The 26,954-nt window shown below is 42.4% G+C and overlaps 1 protein-coding gene across 5 annotated transcripts in view; it reads right to left on the reverse strand.

The window, feature by feature from the left end:
• KCNIP2 (potassium voltage-gated channel interacting protein 2) overlaps positions 1–26,954 on the reverse strand; it is a 362,371-nt gene that overhangs the window by 159,452 nt on the left and 175,965 nt on the right. The window contains exon 1 of one of the 5 annotated variants that reach the window (XM_078861683.1): positions 19,809–19,990. The exons of the other annotated variants lie outside the window; for them this stretch is intronic. Coding sequence (XP_078717809.1) covers positions 19,809–19,932 — 124 coding nt within the window. The 5' untranslated portion in view covers positions 19,933–19,990. Of the gene's footprint in view, positions 1–19,808; positions 19,991–26,954 lie in introns of those variants that run through there. 5 annotated transcript variants of the gene reach the window in all.

Consider the following 26,954-nt stretch of genomic DNA (forward strand, 5'->3'; position numbering starts at 1 on the left):
GTTTGTTATGATTTCCTCTTTGTTTTATCATGGCAGTGATGAATGTCTCAATGGCTTCGAGTATTGGATTTCACAATATAAATACCAGGCTCAGGCAATCTATGTAGATGCCTCTATTACTAATGTAATATAAAATGTAGGGAACAAAATAGTTGATTTATCGTAAGCAATAATGAGACTATGCAGCAGAATATCACGAGGGCAAACTATTCGGTAGTGCATAGAGCAACGTAACTTAGCGCCTTTTGCCAACCCACTGCTGGATAAAGGCCTCCCCATGTCGTGTAGGCCATAGGGATTGCTTTACCATACTTCACCACGCTGGGCAATGGGGGTTGGGGAATGGGAGGCCGATCGCTGGTCCCGATCTCACTTGCCACCGACTTTATCCGTGGCTGGAAATCGAATTAAGACTGCCAAGTTCATAACACGGTGTTGCTAGCCACCGTGCCTCCTCTACATACCCTGCACGGACAATATGTTATATGGATCCCCAATGGAAATAAGAGTACACTAACTTTGAAATAACTCTTTATCGTGGTTGTGTTTACAAACGCTTTGTTACTTGTGCCTCCAGCAGCTAAACTGCTCCACTGACAACAGTTGTTTGCCCCAGTATTAAAAACAAACTTACAATGTGCAAATCACATTCATGGGGCAACAGGCTATACCCCAGGTAGCTGCTAAGGCTCTCCAGGTTATTAAAGCCTTAAATGATTGTAGCCCAATTGCTCACACACTTCAATTACTTCGTGTTGCAGTACTTGGAAAGGTCATCAAAAACATTTTGTTGTTAAATCTCCCACAGTTTAGCAATTACATGAATGTCTGGAATTCGTGACATTTGCTTAATTGCACCAAATGTACTATAGATAGCTTCCAGTAGTTTTAGCTCTGTTTATATATTTGCGGTGCAGTATTCACTATGCTGAGGCCGGCTTGGTGGCATGGCCCCTGCAATCCAGTAACGTGGAAGAAATGGACGGTGGATCAATGGGTTTGTGAAATTCCCAAATGTCTAAAGTTGTGAGTTGTGAGGTGGCCAGAAATGGCAGTGTAGCAAGTGTGTTGCCATACATTTTCTTGGAAAATGCTAAACTAATCTGGAGGGCCATCTTGCCAATGGACTAAAACATATTCGTTAGATGTGACGATAATAAGGAACGGAGTTCCGCTTTCATGGTTTTACCCATAATGCTCCACAACAATGCGCAAAGAGTTCGTATACAATATTCTATTGCTCTTTGTGTTGGGACACAACTCATCGTTTTGATGGATTGCCCTTTCCAATTACATCTTACAAGCCAACAACATTTGTTTAATAAAACTGACTCAGAATTAGACCCTAAAACAGGCCACACTTGTCTGGTTTTGTCTCAAAGTAAATGTATTAATCAATCAACATGCACATCTAGACTGTAATATATACACTATATTACCACTGTACTGTGCATGGAGAAAAAAAACACATTTTATCTTTGCACACTTTTAATAATATTTTATAATTCACGTCATAATTTATTCCATCATTGCTCCAGCAATATATTTGCACATTAGAACAGACTTTATATCTATTTTGGAAGCATGCATATTCTCTGCATTCCTGCAATGGAAAGTCTGAATGAAATAAAATGTAATAATACACTTTTTATATATATATATAAAATGTGATAGGCAAAATGGGTCTAAATTCTGAGAAGCAAGAAACTATATCCTGATTACAATACAACCCAATACTAAGGAATTAGCATTTTAAATAGAATCAATCCATCATCACTACGTGTCTGATTCTGAGATGTATATCCCATTTTGCACATTACTGTCCTTGTTATGTAGCTTTCGGCCACACCATTTGTCACATGCGTACACACACACAAGAATATGTAAGTCATGGCTTATGTGGTATGAGATATACAAATCTAATAGTTTGTTACATATCGGCCTGTAAACACTACATCATTTATCAGATACTTGGAAAAACAACACGAGGACACTCCTCCCAGGAGGAGGTTATGAGCCAGTTGGTGAAAATTCCACATCTCAGAGGGTTGTCTATAAAATAACAGCTGTTGTATATCCCACAAACTGGTACTCAAAGAACTTATACTCCACTCCAGAGGGATGGGCAGGCTCAGGCAATTTATAACTGGGATTTGAACTCATAACCTTCTGCAAGTAATCAGAAGCTGTGTATTTTGTGATGTTTGGTTATCTATCAATGACACCACATATACTATGTGGTGTCATCTCACAGAGTTCATCACTTTTGTTGTGATATTTCTAACCGAAATAATCATGATTTGTTTCTAACCAAAAATGCTAACACACATGCATACAGATACAAATATCAGCTATTGTCCTTGGATCCCAACAAGACTTAGGGACACGCGCAGTGAGTGAACACCTATTAAGCTCGGTGTGTCCAGCACCAATGCTTGCTTTCTTGCCTTCAATCTCACTTGTACTGATGTCTGCATACTGAACATTTACTAATTTTCAGGCTGAGAAGGCTCAGCAGAAGCCCAGGACAGGCTCGGATCATGAGTGCACTAATATTGTTCATTGCTGAGACTCTAACAGAGATTGCTGGGATAATGGCAATGTCGTTTTCACACTCACATTTCAAATATACCGTATATAGATGCTTGCATGCATACATACATACATGTATAGTGGTTATCTCAGCTTTTCCCTCGGGCATAGTAAACAAACCAAAATAATATCAATCCTTTACAATCAGGCCATGAGTATACGAGGGTGTTGGGGGCATTATCTTCTCGATTTCTCAGTAGAAATATGCAAACCCATGTCCCTTCGTGTAAAAAAACACTGGCTTGAAATGTGTGGCATCTGTTATGAATAATTTAACAAAGTATATTTTATTAACAATTTTGTCACTTTTGTTATGCATTTTGAATGTGTGCTGCGTGTCAGACCTCTACTAACATTCAAATCTGTGCTGCCACTGGGACTAATGTGAATAGTGTATTACACGTGGGAAATCAAACAGCCAAGACACAATAACAAATGTATATATCCTTATGAATTAATGATCCTGGAGGGTAGACTTATGCAACTTAGCATTACGTTTGCTGAGATACTTCTCTAAAATAAATTAATAGCCAAATAAATAGGCGTTATACATTATTATAAACAGCTATTGCTATGCCATATAATGCCTTGGCTCTATAAAGTTGTCTATATATTGTTTTGTATTACAAACATATCACGGCAGTAATTAACTACCGCATCTAATTATTAATACCGATCAGTACTTGATTTTAGAATGAACTGTGAAAAGTTGAATGTCATTGACATTTTTACCTCATGTAACGGAGCATGTGATTACACATAAGAGTATACGTATACTCAATTAAACAACAATAAAGTATCTCAAAGTATTTGCAGCTATATAAAAAAATATTGTCCAGGCGACGTTAACAGTTCATGAACAAAATGATGCACTCTTGTGAAATACAAATTTTCCCTGCTGATCGCGTTAAGTTTTTTTAACGTGTAGGTATGTAATACATTTCATCAGACATGTATTTACAGTAGTATGCGTCCGCATAAAGTATATCATTGCAAGACGCAAACTAGGGATGAACGAGATATGATTTCCCTTTAAAATAAGCAAATTTCCTTCATGCGTTAAACTTGGTCAGCCATTCACATCTGCCAGTCTTGCTGGGGCTCGCAGAAAAACAATAGCGGAGCTCGCAGAAACAACAATAGCGAATAATAATAATAATGTGTTTTTCCCCTTTTTTCTGGCAACAAAACTGAAACCTTTTTACAAGGATTCATGTCTGCATTAACCACAATACTTGCAGTCGAAAAGCAAACAAAAACTCACTACGATAATATATGCATTGTCCTTGAAACTGATTGGTCCACACCAAGGGACGGCTTTCTTTTGAGCCAATAGCGAAGCTAGCAAAACAACAATAGCGGAGCCCGCAGAAAAACAATGGCGGAGCTGGCACAAACAACTATAGCGGAGCTCGCTGAACAACAATAGCGGATAGAAACAACATAACAATAGCGCAAATAATAAACACAAGGTGACTAGGGGGACATTGCCATCTACTGGACTTGCGTTCACACAGCGTGACAGCTTCCTGGGATTATTTACAACAGTACGTGTACTTGCGGCAAGTACCGTGCCGTGAAGTTAGTCGCCACTGCCATCAGCATCACAATAATATAATGGAGCAAGTGTGAAGTTTGTCTGTTACTCTGTTTGTCGGTCCGGAATTGTTTTTGTAACTTTAAAAGTCCTTTTTTTAGCGCATGTTCAGTACCGTACACGTAACACTGTTGGCCCATCGATTTAAAGTACCAGGGGCCTGTTTTCTAACACGTTTAAGCATGAAGAATGGTAAATACGTTGTTTTTTAAATAGAGAAATTAACTATTTCTTAATGTTAATGTATTGCCTCTTTATTTCTTACCGAGAGTAGTTTAGATTTTTACTGAAGGCTCCCAAGCCCGCCGCAGGACCGAGGAGATGACGGCCCACAGCACCCGAAAACTTCTAATCAAAATTAAACTAAAATGCATTTTTTGGGGAGGAAATTATCTTAATCATCCATTGCATTTTCTTGGAAGTGCATCGCGGTGCAATTAGTCTTGTGCGTGTTAGTGCTGCATTTGGAACCAATGCTCCATATGGCAAAACAAAACCTCAACCTGCATTCACAGCTAGGCAAGGATCGTAAGTTACCATTGCATTTTCAATGTTGGTTTTAGTTTTGTTGATTAGGCGGGTGCGAGATACCATGAAAGTCTCGTTCGCAAGAGTGACTTGGATCACCGATATGACAAATACAGCAATGAACCAAACAGAGAAATCGGAAAAAAAACGTTAAAGCGACAACATCACATGTCCAAAGCATTGCACCAAACACATAACAATGCCAGGTAATGAACTACCTGCTGCTGAAACTAGTAAATGAAATATATATAATTGTGCACAAGCATGTGTGTGCATAAGGAATGGTAGGGCATGACAGTCGGCAAGCTGCAGTGCAATGTTTAGAATGAAGGTGTAATTCTTGACCGTGCACACAATTGTTAATGTGGCTTTCAGGTGTGTTTATTAATAAAGTGTGTTCTCATCCAGCAACATTTAGCAGGGATATTCGCTTTGTTCGTCCGTAGACCTCATTATATTGCCGCTACTTTACCTGCGGCAACCTCTCCCAAATTCCACCTTGGGCTCTAACTTGTCAGTCCGACATGCTGGCTCTGTCACCCTCCTGAAATGTGTGTGCCATCGTCCGTGCTGCAGACTACTTAGTGCCTTTCTGGCAGCGTCTATTTGGTCAAAGTATTAGGGCGTCTTTGCCAGGAATGCAAATGTAATGTGTAAATTCTGAGCATGTTTCTGAATCTCACCAAAGCACTATTAACAAAACTGATGTATGTGTGTTGAACCCCCCTTTCATCCTAATGTATTTTTACCAGTAATAATTACCGTATTCAGTGTTAATAATGACAATTTCTAGAGCGCTGTAACATGGCAAGCCATTCAATGGCTTCAACAATAAACTCAAATACTCAATATGGTAACAATGACTGCGTTTGCCTTTATTCGCCAAATCGTATCCCGATTGTGCTATTGCTGTCATGAAATAAAGAATTCATTCAGGGTTGCAACAACGTCACGGTAGAGAATGGCCCACGAAAGAGGACACCAGAGTTCCCTTCAAGTGACCTCTACACTGGAGGGGGCAGCACTTTTCCCATCCTGTCACCAACAGTAATATTTGTCATGTGGCAGCCAAACTGATTCTTTTCATTCTCACAGCCGCAATGTAAGCAAATTAAGTGCCAAATTTGATGTAATGTTTTTTCTTGCATGTGTAATGGGTTCAACCGAGTCGCAGACGTAGACTTGGAGGCAACACATTTATTCAGTTCCAACACACGGGGTAACTTCCCCTTAACAGAATCACAACCTATGGTGGTGACCACCAGGCGAACTACACTAGTTACTACGTAACTGCTACTACGGACCGGGACCAACGACTTCGGCCCGGGTCCACGTGTTGGAGATTCGTTGAATGGAGAACATATACGAAGGTTTCCTTCCAGGATGAACAACAACCCTGGTCCCTCTCGAGACCCGGCTTATATTCTCTGCGGCGAGGCCGGCTCCACCCTTGGCCACGCCCACCTTCCATAATCCTCGGGAAGGATCTGGTTCCCAATCACGTGACCACCCCCCCCTAGCCCCCTCTTGGGGCACTTTTGTCAACTTAACCGGTCACGTGTCCTCCCGGGTCAACCAGAATGCCATGGCCTCACGTAACCTCATCCTTTGGTTGGCACCCGCACACACCCTGTCCTGTAGGGTCGGCATTTCACTTAAAGCATGGTACCATCTCGCGCTATCTTTCAGCGCACATCGGCTCCCCTAGGGCCAGTACTACACCCACAGTCTGTTGACATCTAGCGATGTTACGACATCTGCAGTCATTGGTGACCAGGCTGAGTATCATCATCAACTCATTACACTTGAGAACCTGGTATAATCGCAGCCAGCTGTCCAGATTAGATTCCAGGATCCCCACGGTGCCAGCTCATCGCTGTGACCTCTGAGCCACCCAGCCACATTTCTATTGAGTGTTTTAATGACCTTAGGAGCAGTAACGCAATACCTGCACGCAACACGCGTGTCTGGCGACCACATTTCAAAACAGATGTTGACATTGCCGCACCATCTTTCGACATAATATCAGCATTTCCATCGAAGTCAATAGTCCTACAAATATTAATTGATATAAATTATTGCCTCACACCTCAAAACTCAGAAGTGCTACAACACAGACATTGACTAGAAGCCTTTTCACGACCAATATTCAAAACATTTTATGAGCCTCGTCAAACTTTTGCAAAAAAAATATTTGTTCAGAATAAGTGCAGCTGTCGTTTGAAATCTGCAAGAGTTTTTGACAATTGACAAGCAGCTGGTGTCCAAATCAAGGTTCAGCAGAATTGCAGTGGGCTTGAATAAGAGTAATGAAACAAACCCTCTGAATGCACTCAAAAGTGCACAAATTATTATATTTAACACATTTTATTCACAATTGAATTTCGGGTTCAGCCACGAAATTACGTGACCAAATATTTGAGCAGATTGTTTTCTGTATCTAAAACCTATTGTACGTGCTGTATTGTATTCCATGAGTGAATCAATTTAGTAAAAATAACAGATTTAAGTTCTAAAATAATATTTTAAAAGTGCAATTTCATGCCTGTTTAATATTGATGTACACATTTGATCACAATAGGTTTCGATTTGTAAAGTATTTTGAGTTTTTACTGCAAATAACTTATTGCTGAGTAAAGGTGCAGACCATTTTAAATTCCATAAATGGATTCGCTAACAACTCCAATACACATTTTATAACTGTTATTTGTTATTGTCAATTATCATGTACACAAATGCGATTTAATTGAATTAAAACAAATACGAGAGCATTATTTGAATAAACTTTTACAAAAATATTCTGTCGTGTTCATTCACGGAACAAATTGCATCGACTTTTTTTTTACTTGCAAAGATGACAGGCAGAACAAATTATAATTTGAAGCTACCTTATATATTTTTGAAATTAAATTATCATAGGCGAAACATAATATATTCAAATGTAGAACTGGTGGTTTCTCACTGCGACAGATAAGTTGCTTATTTGGTCTTGGCCTGCAAACATGACTGCGTGAGCAGCCAAAAGTACCTATCTTATCGATGTCACACACGCTTTCCTCACGGTAGCAAGGAAAGGTGTGGGATCAAAGCAGTGTTACATGTAGTAGTTACATGTAGTAGCTACATGTAGTAGTTACATGTAGTAGTTACATGTAGTAGCTACATGTAGTAGTTACATGTAGTAGCTACATGTAGTAGCTACATGTAGTAGTTACATGTAGTAAGATAACCTTGCCCTGTGCACAGACCACAGCAAAATTGGCCATTATAACGCAAATGAGAAAGAGGAAGATATTTTACAAACACGGCTGTAACTGTTCGTGATTTTTTTTGGCGGTGTAAATATCACCATGCAAATTGTACTACAATCACTTTTGAGATGTAGTTTCCCAAGTTTGGTGTTTTCTTGGGAAATGTCATACGGCAGACACGAGAGGTAACGGTGCAGCCCTGAAAGTGCTTGTTCACAGCACTGCTGGTAGAACGGCCTCCACTAGGAGGGAGCTGTTAAAGAGCCCATCGACACAGAGACGTGGTTTTCTCTGCGTGCCAACGTATCTCTGTGGTATCTGTCTGCTTATATGTCTGTCTATATGTTTCTGGTTCTGTGCTTTATCTCTCTCTCTCAAATTTAGCATTCTCAGGAAGAATGTAATCAACCAGGTAGGGTGTTGACTGTTATGTTATCCGACTCTCTGTTGTATTACATTCCATTTCTGAGTATACTAGATTTGTGTTTCTATTTCATTTATACCTGATGATGATTGCTTGTGTTGCAATCGAAACGTCGTATACTAGTATTTAATTTATTATTTTATCTTTATACGTGACTTTACCGAAAGAACCAAATAGTAATTCCTGCAGTCACGAAAGCTGATTCCTCGAGAGGGTGTTTGGCCTCCTTTTCAAATGCTGGCCAGACATCTTGGAAGAGGTGAGAGGACCCACGCTTTGCCCCACCACACATGACCTGCCCATCGACTCACTGTAGTGCACCCATTAATACTGCTTTTAGACGGGGGGGAGGGGGGGAAGATGTTTAAAAAACTTGCCCCATTGTTTCTTCTGCTATGCCCGGATATTGTATCGGATTGCAAGTCCAGTGTGCTCACTATCATACCACGGCAACATCCCATTCTCTCTAAATTATTAATTATACAGGCATATCACGTGTTTCTTCCGGGTGGATTAATTTGTGTATTGATATTATGTAGCAAAACAACACCATTTCATGGTGGTACACACAATGTACCCAGAGACACCGAGCCGCCATCACAGTGTTCTCGGCTCCAATATTGCCTCCAAAGGCGATGTTTAATATTTAAATTTGACTTCAATAGTGGGCGATGGAGTTTTTTTTTTAGGTTGGCTCAGCTAGAAATTAGTGTCCCAGTGGTGCATTTGCAGTTCAAGGCAGGTGGTACATGGTGGCCCGAAGTGGTCATCAGTCCACTGTCATCATTATGAATCATTAATTGAAAGCTGGTAAAAAAAAAACTCCCGAGGAAGGTACAATATTAATTTTCTGCAGAACTGACTTTGAGTCTGCAATGTTTGTAGTGATGTGAACCAGCCTTCGTGAGCTGGTTGGCAAATACATTCTCTCCAGCAAAGCCTGCATGCACGGTCATGGAGTACTTTAATACAATGATGAATGGAATTGTCATCTAAACTGTGGCTCATCATGTGTATAGGAAATGTCTCCATGTACTTTGTAAATACATTTCATGAATGTTACCTTCATTTAAATTTGGGTATTCATCCTTCACCGGTGTGTACTACACCACAGATGCTGTAAGTGTAAACACATCCCAAATCAATCATAAAATCCCATCATCCCTAAGTGGTGAATAATATGAATAACCCTTTATATAAAGTCTATACAATGTCAATGTATGAACTGTCTCAAAGCAAAAATGCATCAAAGCTGTGTAAACATTAAGATATTTGAATGATAAGATTATGGGGAAGGGAGGTTCTCTCGTTTGGGTTGAAGGGGGAAGTTAGGGAGAGGAGAAGATGACTTTGATCTTGATAAAGGGGACAGTTGGCCTTGGTAAATGAAGGATTCGCACTTCAATACGTCAACAACTCAAAGTGCCTCACATCTCAGCTCATCCAGTCTGGGTGCCCCGCTGCAGTCGAGCCAAGGGGACCCTCAGTGGCAGCTGCCCCTGTGTGGCAAAAGGTTGACGCAACACCGGCCTACACATGAGCATTTAGCCACCAGTAGTGGGCGATGGTGCTACGCGAGGTTGTTTTAATGACTCACTAATTATTTTGAGTCATTTATCAAATTTGGACCATGACGCCAGGACATGTGACCTATTCACTTTCCTGAATAACGTCACGGGATCTTTAACGTACACTGTGAAGTGGACGGCACGTTGTTTTGTTTGCAAATGTACGGTACTGTATAATAAGGGCGACTCGTGGGCTCGAATCACAAACCGCTGTGACACGCAGCAGACAGGCCACAGCTCAGCCAAGTCACCGCCGTAAGGTGATGGCAAAGAGGACTTCTGGACTCGACGAGACGCCAAGATGAAATTAAACTTTCAGTCAATGGGACCGACTGTTCCCTCCTAAAGAAAACTGTAAAGGTCAACGGCTCAGAGCCACCTACGAAGATGAACACTGCCTCGACACTACCACTGCTTTACGCGTGGATACATTTTGGCTTGACTGAGGGAGGTCAACTTTTGCGTGACCAAAATAAAAAAAGCGAAGGATAAATGGTGTTATCTCTTGGCAACGTGAAATGTGTAAATACCTCTTTGAAACGTAATGAACACGCTGGGATCACCGTTGGCATGATGAAGCTGGCATCACCACACGCACGGTACCCGTTGTCATTCAAGCAAACGAACACGATGCTGCCCTTATCAGCTCAGCCACATTGTAGAGGTGTATTCCACACTTTAAGAACATCTTGCTGCTCAGTGATAGCTCGCACAATTTAAATGACAACTTAAATATCAACGCACAGTAGCTGCTTCTCCTCACAATGCATCCCATAGCAAAAAAACATTCTTTGCTTTCCATAACCGCACGCACTCCCAAGAACATACCGTGATGACCTTGTTCCTGTTATTGTGCAGTGAATCAATTGTGCCTGATATAAGTGACTTTTTTCTCACAAGCTTGTATTCATGATGAATTGTGTGTGGAGTTTAGTTCAAAGCCTACACTAGGACATCCAAAAATACGAGATGTCCCAGCCATGTGTCTAGCTGTTCAGAATAAAATAAAAAGTGATTACCTGCTTAAGCCATCTTGAGGCATTGCTCAACTCCTGGCTATAGCCGCTGAACCAGTGGTAGACAATCCACATTCTCATGACGGGGGTCAGTTCTTCTATACGACAACCACCATTGACTTCCCCACAAAGAGGTACTCATGCATTGACCCCAGTCACTACGCCACTGATAACGTAGTCACTACGCCACTGATAATGTAGTCACTACGCCACTGATAATGTAGTTTACTACACCACTGATAATGTAGTTACTACACCACTGATGATGTAGTCACTACACTACTGATAATGTAGTTACTACACAACTGATAATGTAGTCACTATGCCACTAATAATGTAGTTACTACACCACTGATAATGTAGTCACTACACCACTGATAATGTAGTCACTACGCCACTGATAATGTAATAATTGGTTCTTTACCCTTCTATCTGGCAACAAAACTGACACCTTTTTACAAGGAGTCATGTTTGAATAGACCGCAATACCTGCAGTCATCATACAAACAAAAGAACATAACTCTGATAATGTGCACTGTCCTTGAAGTTGATTGGTCCACACCTTCAACTTCAAGGACAGTGCACATTATCAGAGTTATGTTCTTTTGTTTGTATGATGACTGCAGGTATTGCGGTCTATTCAAACATGACTCCTTGTAAAAAGGTGTCAGTTTTGTTGCCAGATAGAAGGGTAAAGAACCAATTATCATATTTTTACTGGCAAATGAGGTTCCCATAGTACTGATAATGTAGTCACTACACCACTGATAATGTAGTCACTACACCACTGATAATGTAGTCACTACACCACTGATGATGTAGTCACTACACCACTGATAATGTAGTCACTACGCCACTGATAATGTAGTCACTACGCCACTGATAATGTAGTCACTATACCACTGATAATGTAGTCACTACGCCACTGATAATGTAGTCACTACGCCACTGATAATGTAGTCACTACGCCACTGATAATGTAGTCACTACACCACTGATAATGTAGTCACTACACCACTGATAATGTAGTCACTACACCACTGATAATGTAGTCACTACACCACTGATAATGTAGTCACTACACCACTGCCATGATGGTTTCGCTCCTGCAGTCTGCTTCGGCTGCCATGTGCAGCTGCCCCTGGCAGCGCCATTGACATCGCGAGAGGGGCCGTCTCCACGGCTCCCACGTTCAGCAGTGGCAGGGTCGTACATTTTTCGGGGAGCGTGAGGGATGGGGCAGAAGGGCGAGCGGAAGACTGTCCGTGTGGAGGCGGGATGAGTATTCAATTCGATTAAATTGGATTAAAAAAACAATTGTGTTTTTTTGTCATCGATTAACCCAGGTTCCTTTTGAAAAATGGCTAACGCCCTGACATCCGGCCCCCAGAAGGCAGAGAATCACCTACAAGTCGCACCTGGCGTCCTGACGGCGGCTGATGATAATTAATCAGTAGAGTAATTGATTTCTTAATTGGATAGCCCAGATCTGTGGCTGTGTGTGTGCAGGGCACACGTGTCTCCCTCCTACGCCCACACTGCTGTCACTCACTGCCCGATGCAGCTTCCCACCAGATGCGAACTGGACTTTGCACGTGCAACAGATACATCAAGGCGCATGTGTATCTGTTGGACGTGTCCACTGTCAGCAGCACAGCCACAGATCACCAGAGTCACAGTGCTGCTAACTTCATTGGTTGCTATTGCCAACAAAATGTGAATCTGAAAAGCTCAGCTTTTTGCGATTGGCCACTTGTTTCTGCCCAAAATTGCATGAAAAGTCGTTATCGGTGACTGCCGCTTAGAACGTCCACATGGGGCAACGCCCATTTATGTTGGTGGTCTTGTAAATTCCACATCCCTATGGAAGAAGCCGTTTTCCGCTGTTTACTTACCATAAAATGGTAGTCATTTGATTGACTCCAGAGGGATTATGTTCCAAGTTGTCTCTCAACCTCGATCTAAACGCAGTGTCACAAGGGCAGATTGATGTAGAGTAGGGTATGTTCTTTACATTTCCTAATATCCTGCCATGATATCCTACCACGTGTTGTGTTGTATGTATGCTGAACTTCTTTCGCACCGTACGCAGCCAACCGTGATAATCGCAGGTGCGCGGGAAAGACAACGAACTAAACACCAAAAGCAGTTCTCAATAAATGAGTTTTCAATCAAGATTTAAAAGTACCTAGTTCCAGTGGCTTCCTAATATCTGAAGGAAGAGTGTTCCAGACGGTCGCAGAAGTGCATCTGAAAGCGCGCGATCCATTGCCCGTTTTTGTTCAATGGCCAGCCAATGCCGCTGCGAGGATGATCGGAGTTCGCGTTATTGTTTAAGCTCCTTGGCGAGATCAGAAAGTACCGATAGTAAAAGAACCCTAAAGATGTTTTCCCCCCACTAAAGTCAACAGCGCAAAGGGGCATGGAGGGACGGCAGCGACTTCACAGGACACGGGGAGGCACCTCTGTACCTCTGGGCACATCGTCACAGAGATAACAAAGGCGGCCCTGACAGATCGGCAGCCATTCGTCGCTTTATGCGCCTCCCGCGAGGGATGCTTCGTGAAATGCCAGGGCCGTCCCTGAATCAGTGCTGTTTGACCTCTTTTGTCATGAGCCCCAGGTCATGGCGTACACCACGCCCCCCCCCCCCCTTAGAGGAATGCTGTGAACCTCTGGAGATGCATGTTCTCCATCACAAAATAGGTACCTTGCTTGCTGGCATACGCTGGAAAAGAGGCATTTACATTATTGTCCAACTGGCTCGTAACTTTGTTGTCACTCCACCACCCCTCCAGTGAAGGTTGTCGTAAATGTCGGCGAAATGTTGGGATTGTTATCTGGGGAATGGAGACCAAACGGATTTATTTATTTAGTGGGCGGTTTTGTTTTTGTATTATCTGTGTACGGAAACTGGATAATTGATGTGCAGCGTTCTGGTGTGAAATTGCATGAATCACGCTATATATAAAATGAAATTATTATTTTTGCAGTACAAGAATGTGAACAAGCATAGCAGGGGCCACACCGGTACTTGTCTTTCTGTCTCGGTAAAATCATCTACGTCGCAAACAATCAGATTTCATTATAAACTCTACATCCATTGTGCGTGCACATGAAACTTCCACAGCTGCGTCGCTAGCTCATGTTGTTGCATCTGCAGCGAGTGGTTGCGTTCACACTCCGATACAATACATTATTCGCAATAGCCAAACAAATGGTCAGAGAGGGCTATAAACTAGCAGTGCATGGGCTGTAGTAATCAGCGCATTTGGTCTATTATAGAAGCCACCAGCATGAAATTATCTGCTCATTCTGCAATTCGTCAACGTGTGTTTTTCAGAGTTTAATTTGCATTCGCAGATTTTCAAAGATTATGGAAAAATAATGATTTCAAAGACAAACCGGCATGATGGCGTTTTTGACTGATGGGCTTTTATTTTCACACTTTCGTTTGATTCATAATCATAACAGTGAACATTCAAATGTAGTGCAGTCGTCACTCCACACCTTCTGTAAATTAAAATAAGACGTTGAAACGGATAAAATGATTTGATAAGTCAAGATATGCATGGCATTTATAATAGAGTGGAGTGCATGTAAGTACGTTGAACTGCTTTTGCAGCGCGTGTAGCCAACCGTGTGAATCGAAGTGGTGGAGTATGTGCTTCACTTTGAACCACGACGACTGCGTTCCACTTAAAGCCATGGCTGACGTCAGCCGTGAGTCCTGTCCAATCCAGTGCTGAGCCCACCTTCACCAACCCAACGTGGTGAAGTATGGTCAAACAACCTTCTTGGTTCTTTTGGTAAAGTCACGTAGAATGGAAATAATAAAATAATAAAAATAAAACATAATAAAATAATTCTCACGACGTTTCGGCCACAACGCAAGCAGCCGTCCTCAGGTGGAGAACAGGTCTGTCAGACTGTCTTCTCGACAGACATGTTCTCCACCAGAGGACGGCTGCTTGCGTTGTGGCCGAAACGTCGTGAGAATTATTTTATTATGTTTTATTTTTATTATTTTATTATTTCCATTCTACGTGACTTTACCGAAAGAACCAAGAAGATGAATCCCTGCAGTCACGAAAGCTTTAAATCGAAATTTATGGTCAAACAACCCCAATGACTGACAAGGTAATTAATATTCATGAACATTGTTAAAGAATCAATGTTTTACCATTATATGAAACATTATTTTCACGTCAAAATGTGCGCGTAGCTATGCCCTGGGATATGTGTGCACACGTAGCGGCGTAAAGCAGCAGTTCCTGCTGTGGAATTTAGCATCAACATTCCAATGCAGTGGAAAACAGTCATTAGTGATCGAGTCAAAAATAAATATTACACCTAAAATTGAATGCAATTATATTGCGATATCAATTATATTGCGATATCGCATTTGTATCGCATTTGTATTGATCTTGTCTTTCTATATTTATATCCAAGGATATTGAATTTCTGACAATGCCATTGATATCTGTGACTTCCTTTGTGATCCATTGTTACCCCTGGTGCTTCAATCATTTGTTTTACATACTGCTCACTTGACGGTTCAGATACTTTCCTATCCGCACACGTCCAATGCAAACACAAAGATCCCCCATATAGCCTTTACCGACTCTTGGGGAAAGTGCTGTTAGCAAGCACCTACGAAGGCTGGCACGGCACACGAGAGGGTGGGTGACCAGCACGACAGCTGGCCACCTTTGTATCCCTAGTGGCAATGTTTACACATCACATCAGGTACTTATTTGAGGCTGAGCCGACCTAAAAGAGGCCCACGACTGATTCAGGTAATTGTTACTGATGTTGGTCGTGAGAGGGAATCAAACTCGGGCCGTGGGGTTTGTAGCACAGCGTGCTAACTGCTGCACAACCGCTCCCGACACACACGCACGTTCAAACACCTAAATGAGATTATCGTAAACCTATTTAAACAAAAGGTTTGCGGTGATGGATGTGTTTCATATTGATCAAATAGAAGGCAAACGTATACAAAATCATATCAGAGTGAAGAAAGCCACTATACTTATACAACCATGCCAAAAAAACATTGCTGAGGGCTAATGGAATTCTGTCACATTGACATTTCATCCCACACACCTGATGCACATCCATTCTCAAGCTCACAACATGCACACCCCCTCCCCAATGATGTGTTTTCATATTCTATTTTAACACCGTGCCAACAAAAAAATGCAACGACATAAATCAAGCATTAGATTGGGGAAGACATTTTTCATTTTTAAACGTACAACCTAAACAGCAGGCCAAGTGTGACACGAGGAAGTGAATTGCTAAGCTCGTCTGATGCGGATAAATTAAAATGCGTTGCAGCAAGTTGCTAATCTCAAAGTTGGTGCTTCGTAGGTGTGAACAGGTAAGGTCTGACATGTTTTATATCGCCAGTTCAAGGCGTGCCAGCCTGTGGCCGGGTTTGAGCGCTGATATCACAGCACATGGCCCAAACTTTCCAAAAGCATTTGCAAAAGCGCATTACTCAAAGACGTACCTCTGCATGTACTACTCAAAGAGGACTCGTGGAGAACATTCGGCGCATCTCCAGTGCCACATTGTTCAGTGACAAATGCCCTCACGCGAGACTGGCGACAATAAACGTACGGTACACACGAGATTTTTTATAAATTAATTCCAAGTACTTCGACAGCATACCAATCGTTTAGAAACTACTGCCAAACTTACGTACACCCACATGCCTAGTGCACAGTGCTTGCATGATGATGCCTACGCACGATTGACGACATCTTGGGGCTGTGAGCTGGCCAAGAGGTGGCAGTGCTGGGGGTCATCATCAGCTCACACGTGTGGGGTTGTCTCTGGGCACTCCCAATTTACCCCCACATGGCAAACACTCATTAATGGTATTGGCCAAACGTCCAAATGTACACCGGTTAGCTTATTGTCGTGAGGAGGTTTTTTTTGAAGTCGAGAATATACTACACGTGATTTTGACATTTCTCTAAATCCACCAAGATAAGTTGGTTGGCAGTGACACTTTATGAGAAGCGTAGAACCTCTGCAATCATCTTGCTGGCTGCAAAAAAAACCCTACTAGACTTTAAAAAGTCTTCCCAGCCAACAATAAGTGTCGCCTACATTGAACAGTGTTCAGAGGGCGAATTCACCGTACAGTGTTTATCGCAGCGTATAGCTGGGATTTTCACCCGAGCAATGAATCACAAGTGCCTGTTTAAAATAAAATGAGCTCAATATCAGAACTGCCCTGATAGAATGCAAGAAACGTTACGGTTAATGTTGTTGTGAATGCACAATAATTGCGGCCCCCTTTTTCAGCCCACTCCTTTCATGCACTCCACTGTTAGAACGAAACCCGTGAAGCACGCAGAGAAGCATGGGCAGATGGACAGACGCTTTCTTGGCATTACATTGGCAGACAACAAGAGCTTGCACGTGGATTAGACAGCATAGGCGGGTTAAATACATCATTCAAACTGTTTTTTTTTAAACAAGTTAGTGAGCTTGGGCAAGACACACATCGCCTCCGATTAGCACGGTTGGCTACGTACGGTGCGAAAGAAGTTCAACATACATACAATTGAATGATTACCAATCTATATAATTACAATACCCTCCCCCTCTTCGCCTCGAATCACTGCACCAGATTGAATTAAAATGATGACGTCGCCCTGCTGCTGCTCTATTTAAGGCCGGGAGCAACAGGAGAGCTTCACCAAACTTGCCCGATGAAGCTGGATGGAATTACCAGCGAAACGTCGGACTACTCAAATTTTAAATGCTGTTGATTCTCTCTCCAACACACCAGTGGGCTAAAGAAGTGAATTATTTTGTCCTTTGAAAAACGTGACACATTTTTACTGTTTGGCCGTGTCGGGTGGTGGAGGGTTACGAACACATTTATAAATAACGCGATCTGACCCAAAAAAAACTATATTATGAATAATATTGGTCGCGAAAGCCTACGTGTTAAACATACATACAAGAAGATATGGTGGCCAATGGGAACAGATGATCACGGAGTGACAGAACTTTAATGGGATGCATACGCGATGAGTTGGAGCGATAAACCAAGCTGATTTGCGGGTGCAAGGTGCATTGTTACATCGCAGCATCGTGAGACGTGGCAGCTTGTGGAGGCCTTCTTCCAACCGCGTTTGACCGGTGATACATAGCCATCCCCATGGACCACAACTTTCGGCTAACTAGAAAGCTGACCAGACATCGGGTGACAACCACTCATGAATGGAATTGGCCAAACTCCCCGATGCAAGGCCCTCTTGAAAAAAGTCTTCAGACTCCTGAAAAAGTATTGAGTGAGGACTTCCCGGAAATAGAATTGATCATTCTTTGACTTAATGATAACTCAGAGCGGCAAGTTGGTTCAGTGGTAACACGTATGCCTCATAGAAGGGTCTGGGTTCGCTTCCCGACTCGGGCAGCTTTCTGTGCAAAGTTTGTACGTTCTCCCCCTGTTCTTGTGGGTTCTTCAGTTTCCTCCCAAAGCTGAAACACTTACAACGTGTCACTGGGACTGGTCAAACGTCCAAAATGGCGAAAGATTACCTGAGATGTACTCAATTAGGGTGACACACAGCATCAATCGCCCCCTCCTGTGAAAACCTCGCAGGATCTTCCTGGAAGAGATTCTTGAGACTCAGAGAGGCTTTGCTGGGTAAACAAGCATCGTAATAATAATAATGTTCCAGTCATCAGTTCATTATTTGTAAATAATATGGAACTTTAGAACGTTATGCTTCATACATAAATGAGTTTAATGGTGAAGAAGTATCGTTTTTTTATGGGTTCACTTCAAATGAACGTGAGTATTAAACTGTAGTTTGAATTTTATGGCCACTTCAATAAATATATTGTAATTGGTTCTTTGTGTTGTTTTCAACTACTTTAAAATCACCAAATGTGTTGCATTTTTAATAAAAACCGTGCTGACCACCCATCCTCGTATGCGTTGTTCTAACCAAAGAGATGTCTGTGGATTCGTGACTTATTACAATAACTCAGAAAACGAGTGTCAAAGAGGAAACACAAATGAATGTGCCTTTATGCAATTGCAACAAAGTGAATCCGGATTAAGTCGTCATTGTGTGCACTCAAATTCCAAACCAATCATTTTAATGTTACAGTGTACCCTGGTTTATGAATTTTGAAATCATTCCAAAAACGCTATTTAAGCTTGAATGTACGTATGTTGAACGTCTTTCGCAGCATACGTTGTCAACCGTGTTAATCGGAGGTGTGGGGATAGGACAACGAACTAAACACAGTGCCACTATTTATATGCTGAAGCCTTGTTGACAGTGATGTTGTGACCTGCAGAGTAGTTTAACTCTCAAATCACAGGGATACAACCCCCAGGTAGAGGCGCCATGACTTTAGTACAGTCGATTCTATACACCATGGAGCAATTGATCAGTGTTGAGTTCCCTACATTTTAAATCGCACATGCACATATTATTAAAATGCAAGTACACACATTATAGACACATTGCCATATATATGCACATGCTAAGAGTATGACATTCAGCTGTCGTGACATTATTTTTCGGTTGTTTTAAATTTGCACACACCACGGATGGAGGTAAAAATAAACGTACGGAGATTCAGGTTGCAACAATTAAAAAGCAATAATCACAGCACTGCTTTGGCATAAAAGGAAACGCTCCACTCGTGCAGAAACCCGCACCCGGCGGTGAAGATGTTAAAGACAAACGGATATCACGGAATAATTGCGCGGGGGCCGGACACAGCGCGCACACGATAGTAGCGATCGAGACCGAATCCTAACAACGTAATGCGATGTCCGCAAACCTGTTGGTCTCTTTTTCTTCCTGAAGATTCTGCATTTTCTCAGAACGCGATAGAGTCCCACAATAATGAGGACATTGAGCCCCGCCACGAGAAGCCCCTCCGACTTGAAGATGTTGAAATCCATGCTGACGGCAAAGGCGGCTGGAGGGGTGGCGACGAGAAAGAGCCCCACGTCGCTTGGAATCCCACACACCCCGTCTCTCTCTCTCTCCCCCCCTCTCTCACGCGCACACGCAGACGACACCCACGAGTCGGCTCTCACGCATTGTATTACGTTTGCAAGCGACCCAGGACTAAATGTCCCCGTCTGTCCCACCCACCCTGCTACCCAACACACACACCGCAACACCCCCTCAGCCACCCACTCAGCCACCCACTCCTCTCTCGCTTACTTACTTTCCCCACAAAACACTGCACACGTTTGCAAAGCTTCTCAACGGAGAACGAAATTGTGAAATCCACCGGCTAAAACTCCCACCGGCAGCTGGCAGTTTATCGGTTTTACCTAAAGGGAGATTGTTTTGACTCTGTTTGCATCACTCGGCAGAGAATCATGTCGATACGTTGCCAACTGGCAAATTCGCTTTTTTGGCATCTGTTGTGTATTTAACTCAAATTCACATCACATATATTGTAGTATATACACGTACAAACGCAATTTGTATTATACAATTAAATCCATTAAGTGTGTACAAAGGAACTTAAAGCGTGTGGCTATTTTTAATGGCAACAGAGATTTATTTTCATGTTCTGAATATACTTATAATACTCACATGCATAATATTCACAATCTATCATGTACTGGAGAGGCGAACTTGAAGGTAACTGAATAATACAATAATTAAAGTCAGCAACTTGACATTTTGATTACATGCCAAAGAATACGTGATTTGGTATGTATATATTACGGATACATATACTGTAATGCATTTAAGATTACTGATAACTTCATCACCGGTGGAATGACATCGAGAGACAGAAAGAGAAACAGCATGGATCAGGAATTTAAAAAAAAACATCCCTCGCACCTCTGATTAGCACAGCTGGCAACGTAACGTCCGAAAGAAGTCCACACGTACGTAGCAATCTAGATTTGAAGCTTCCGTGACTGCAGGAATCCATACTCTTCGGTTCTTTCGGTAAAGTCACGTAGGTATAAAATAGAATAAATCACGACGCATCGGGCGCAACACAAGCGTCCGAATGAACCAAAGAATATACATACATAGCATTTTCTTGGTTCTTTCGCTAAAGTCACGTAGAAGGGAAATGATAAATTAATAAAAATACAATTATTCTCACGACGTTTCGGCCACAACGCAAGCAGGACGGCTGCAGGACGGCTGCTTGCGTTGTGGCCGAAACGTCGTGAGAATTATTTTATGATGTTTTATTTTTATTATTTTATAATTTCCCTTCTACGTGCCGTTACCGAAAGAACCAAGAAGATGAATCCCTGCAGTCACGAAAGCTTTAAATCGAAAAATACATAGCATTGACTGTTTAGAAAAGTAATATGCTTCGCCGCCAGGACACTTTGCTAGAATGATGACGGGCAGTGATCAAGACTAAGGACGGAGTGGCAGCCAAAGGCGGGAATACGCCCGTGATGACTCCACAGCTGAGATGGGACGATTGAAATCAGCTCGTGTACGGGGCGCTCGATGGTTCGTCGCTTCGCAGGACCATGAAGGATGACGATGGCTTAGGTAAAAGGATTGATCATGGCTGATGCTTGAATATTATTATTATTATTATATTGAGTGGTATTACTTGGTTAGGCACTGTAAAGGGGTTAATATAATACTGTGCTGTAAAATGTAATATATGCATGACATCAATGGGCTAAAAATGGATGTTGGTTTTGGTAATCATGCCACGTGTTTCAATAACTGTTATGGCCTGGGAATTATTGCCGAGTATTATTGCTGAGTTGTGTTCATTTGATCTAATCTGTAAATCCTCTTCAATGGAAGGCTGCTGCTTAGAGACCATATAACTGGCACAAAATCGAATGATAAACATAAAGTTGAGTATTCGTGGGAGGAATTACATTTTGCATGACTGTGCCAACACTGCTGTTTTAGGTCAATGTTAAACCCTATTTACGAAAAATTATGATTATTTTATGCAGTAGTTGTTGTTTGTACCTCCCTATAAAATATATTTTTTGCTACAACTACAACAGGTCTGCTAAAATTAATGTATACTAATTTGATGGCATTTATTCTGGTATTAGTTAATACATTTAATGGAACAGACATTTTGTCTTAAGTTTTCTCATACCAAACAGCATGTACATTTCGTATTGTACGGTTAGATATGGTGACATTATTTTAGCCATATCTTGCAACTTAGTGGCTTTTTGATGAGTGATAAAATAAATGTATATCACTCGTCTTATCTCAAGTCCCAACTTGAACTTGTCACGTTCCCCTTTTCTTTCTTTCTGCCTCCTCACTAATCGAGTTGCTACCCCAATCGTCATTCGTGCTTCTGATGAGATCAATCCTCAATTGGCATGAAGCACACCGAATCACAATACAGTGCGGTGTAACATTTACACGTTTTTAAACCGGTCCACTATTTAGCACAACATATCTAGAAAATAAACGAATGCATCGACCAACTCAATTTAGAAGGGTGACGTTTGCACTCCTGTTGCAACGCTACAAATAGCAATTCACAACCGTGCCGACACAAAGTGGCGTCTCTCAATGAGACATTTTCTCGGAGTGATGCACGCAATCGGATCGCCCGTTGCCTGCAGAGAGTCAAGAAGCCCTTTGCCTCGGACGTACGCGTGCCCTTTGCAACGTCCGTTCGGCGATGTGGAAATTCGCTGCATCTTTCACGAGCGCATCTTTCTTTTTTTCAAACGCTCATGTAAGCACAAGTGTTTTTCTTTCGGGTACGGATTTTGTTCACGTTCACATCCACACAGGTACAAGGACGTAACAGACCAAAATAACAGCCTGAACGGGTTTTAGTCGTTACGAATGTAACTGCATTCATTTTGGTCGCCTTGTTTCAGCGTTTGCACGTGCAGTTGAACAGCTGTTTATTCTTGATTTGAAGCTTTCGTGACTGCAGGAATTATTCTTTGGTTGATGTTTATTTCAAGTAGCTCAAGGCAGGCGTGGATTTAAAGCAAAGCAAATACATGGAGCATTTCCATCGACAATATCATGAGTGAAAGGGTTATGGCCTATTCTTCACCTTAATTTGATCAACAATGTTGTTTGTTAGGTTGTTGAATGAAAACCTCTTCTTCGGCCAAGGGTTAAAATATTATTTTTTATAAAGCAATATGTTAAAGTAAGCAGCATTTCAACATTGTTATGCATAATCGTTACTTTTCAAATTCACAAATTGGTTTGATTTGGTTCATCTTCTGTTACATCTTAATAATAATGCTCTGATAAATATCACTGTAGTTTTATTCCCGTAAAAATAAATGCAAAATTTTAAAAAGCTTTAAAGCAGCATAGACATTAAATAAGTAAAAAAAAAATCAATCAATACGCAAACCTCATTTATATTAAAGCAGTGAACATGTGTTCAAAGTCGATCATGTATTCTACGAATTGTTTAGAGCCAGGCATTTAAATCGTAGCTTCATTCGGATTTAGCGCAGGTGACCTTGATTCTCAGACCTGGACATCGCTGTGCGTGTTGTACAATACGAAATCATGGCCATGGGTCTCACTCGCAAGACCTCACCCCCATCAACGAACCGAACTTATTAAGTACACCACCCGAGTTAATGTGTGGTCCTGAGTGGCTCGACTTTTAATCATTCCCCCCACAGGCTCGCGAATGATCCGCCTGGCTCTGTGAGCGACGCTGAAGATATTTGTCTGCAGTCAAAAACACACTGTGGGCATTGGTCCTAGATTGGCCGGCCTCAACGTCAATAAGGGACGATGATGATGATGAAGAAGAAGAAGTAGCCAAACCCGTGAACTCTTTAGGGAGAGAGCACGCTGTGAAAATAACGGCGAGGATGTCAAGGGCAAGAACTGATGGTACTCTGCTGCCTTTCATTCACTTCGCTGTGGCTGGCTTTCTGTCGAGAATAGCAGCAAGTGACGCATCTAAAGTGCAGCGCATTTGTACTTTCTGAAGCCCTCATCATTTACTGGCAGTGTTCTTGTGCTCGTGGAAGTCAATGGAGAGCGGAGAGTTAAATCGACTTAAAACTTTCGTGACTGCAGGAACTTATATTCTTTGGTTCTTTCGATAAAGTCACCTAGATATTATATTATTTCATTTGCATTAATTTTTTCTATCTACGTGACTTTATCAAAAGAACCAAAGAATAGCGGATAGTTAAATGATTATTTTCAGAATAACAATCAAGTTTTAGTCAAAAATCTTGTCTGCGAAAATAAAGGTTTAATAATTCTAACATGGCACAATCACGCTTTGTCCACTGTGTTGATTGTTAGCGTGCACGTTCCTGTGAGACCAGCAATGAAAGTCAAAATAAAATACTAGTGTAGTGACACAGTGCCGGCCGCTGTCCAGCAGCTGCAACTGCAGGTAGACACTTAGCGCACACGCAGCTGAGCATATACATGGGTGTGCCGGCAGGGCGGAGGAACTGGGGCAAAGGCCCCCGTATAACCTTAACAGACTTTGGGCAAGTGCTGTTAGTGAGCACCTATGAAGGCGGTGTCGCGGGTTAGCGCTACGCTGCGCTACGAACCAGGCGGACCTGAGTTCGATTCCCGCTCACGGCCAACACCGGTGACGATTATCTGTACCGGTCCTGGGCTTCCGCCTAGGTCGACTCAGCCTCAAATGAGTACGTGGCGCGGTGTGTGAACATCCCCACTGGGGAGACAAAGGCGGCCGGTCGCGGTGCTGGCCACGCACCCTCTACTTGTGCCGTGCCGGCCTTCATCGGTGCTACTCGTTAACAGCACTTGCCCCAACAGTCTGTTACGGGGCTACACGGGGGATTTTTGTCTTTGCACGACGCGAAAATGCACGGGAAAGGGAGCCGGCGTGCGTAAGAGAGTGAGAGAGTGAAAGAGTGAGAGAGAGTGAGAGAGTGAGACCCCCACACATTTTTTTTTCTCTTTGACAAAATCCGTCCGCGAGCCCGGTGGCGCTGTGTGGGGGCCAGCGCGTCTAATAGGGCGTCTTTATCTCCGCGACCAGACCAGTGGAAACGCAAAAAGCATTCTGCATCAAGGGGAATATATATCACCCACAACAGTGGTGGGGAGGTGGGGGCAATGGTAGATGTCTCGGCGCTTCTGCTGCTGACTTGTAATGATAGCCCAAGAGTTCTGTTGAACGCGAGCACGCTGGAATGCGACAACGGAGAATTTTGCGTTTGCATGTTTTCCCAAAAAAGGAATCTCTTCAAATAGTGCCTGTGGTTATCGCCCGACGCAATAACGCTGCCACATGGGTTGCGCGTGTGTCTGGTTATGCGCGTGTGCAATGTGTGCGCGTGTGTGGGGAACGGTCAGCGCAACGATGCGCTACGAACCCGGCGGACCTCAGTTCGATTCCCGCTCGCGGCCAACACCACGTGGCGATTATCTGAACCGGTTGTGGGCCTCTCCTCTAGGTCGACTTAGCCTCAAATGAATGCCTGGTGCTATGTGTAAACATCGCCACTGGGGGAGACAAAGGCGGCCGGGCGTCGTGCCGGCCACCCACCCCCACGTGTGCCGTGCCGGCCTTCATAGGTGCTCGCTAACAACACTTGCCCCAACAGTTTGTTAACGCTATACGGGGGATCTTTGTCTGTGTTTACTTGGCACAACTGGTTAAAGGGAAGCAATAGTGAGTGCATGATAACAACTGTTATAGACAACTCGCATGTTTGCACGGTCCTAGGACTGAAGCTGTAATATTTACGAAAAAATGTTGCAGAGTATAATTGTATATTGTGTAAATTTAATGGCAGTGAATCTTGCACGAAAGTATGTCATCAAACACTTCACTGCAGTTCACTTTAGCACTGTATATAACTTCAATTTGTTAAAATTCACTGCTCTAATACTTTATTCTCTTCTGCTTTCGGTCGCCGGGGTTGACATACATCTGAATTCGATACGACATCTGGAAAATTATCCAGAAATGTCTATTTTACCAGAATGTAGAAGCATAAATGAGACTTACCTTTTGTCTCAAGGGCTGAAGAAATAAATAAAGACACCAAATCCACTTTGTTGCTGCGTATAATTATTTATTAGATTCACTTTCAATAAAGAAACGTGAAACCTAAAGCGAATTTGCGAAAAAAATGTCTTTCCGCTCGACCTTCTTCTGCGTGAGTGTCAAAAATCCACCCGCTCATGAATATTCATGATGGGGGGGGGGGTGCGGCATGTGGAGTGACGTCACGCGCGTTACACACAAACAGACATTCTTGGCTCATTATAGTAGGAATGGGTGTGTGCCTACTGATAGCGTAAATACCATGTGCTTGTGAGCGTACACGTGTGGATTTAGACCAGTTATGCAAAGAGCAGTGTGTTAGCCATCTCATAGCGCCGAATTATTCGCTGACCACATTTAGATTGTAATAACCACCTTTTAAAATACACCACAATTATCGTTGTCAACTCCACAGTTAAGAAGCCATTACATTAAAAAAACACATTCGCTCCGACTGGAAATGTCAACAGCAGCAAGAGCCATTTTTTTGGTGTGTGTCAGGGTTCACTTTGAAGTAAGGGGGAAATTGCTACTTAATTTGTATGGTGAGTTTTGTGTCTTCGAAGCACCGATTGTCAACCCATAATTGTTTTCTTTTTAAACGTGGGTGTTTTTTTTCCAATCTCGGTGCATGGCCAATTGCACCGGCAACTGAGCAAAAGTTCAAGAAATCGTCTTTATCCACGTGTCACATGCAATGACCCCATATCATTAAAGCATCATCAGACACCTAACAAAAAACTATGACTAGCGTATAAGAATAGGTGCTTATTAAGGAAATTGCTCGAATGAGCTTGCTTGCACGCCTGCAATATGACAGGAATCCCTGCAATGCTCAAGACGGCGTAGCTGCTGCACATTTTTTAGCTATTCCGTTCGAGAAATGTGAAGAAACAGACCGGTCCGTTTCAACGATATAACGATAATGCTGTACCAAGTTTAATCGCGTGTTCAGTGAAGCTT

The sequence above is a fragment of the Lampetra fluviatilis genome, chromosome 12, assembly GCF_964198595.1.
Source record: "Lampetra fluviatilis chromosome 12, kcLamFluv1.1, whole genome shotgun sequence".
Classification (NCBI taxonomy): Eukaryota; Metazoa; Chordata; class Hyperoartia; order Petromyzontiformes; family Petromyzontidae; genus Lampetra; species Lampetra fluviatilis.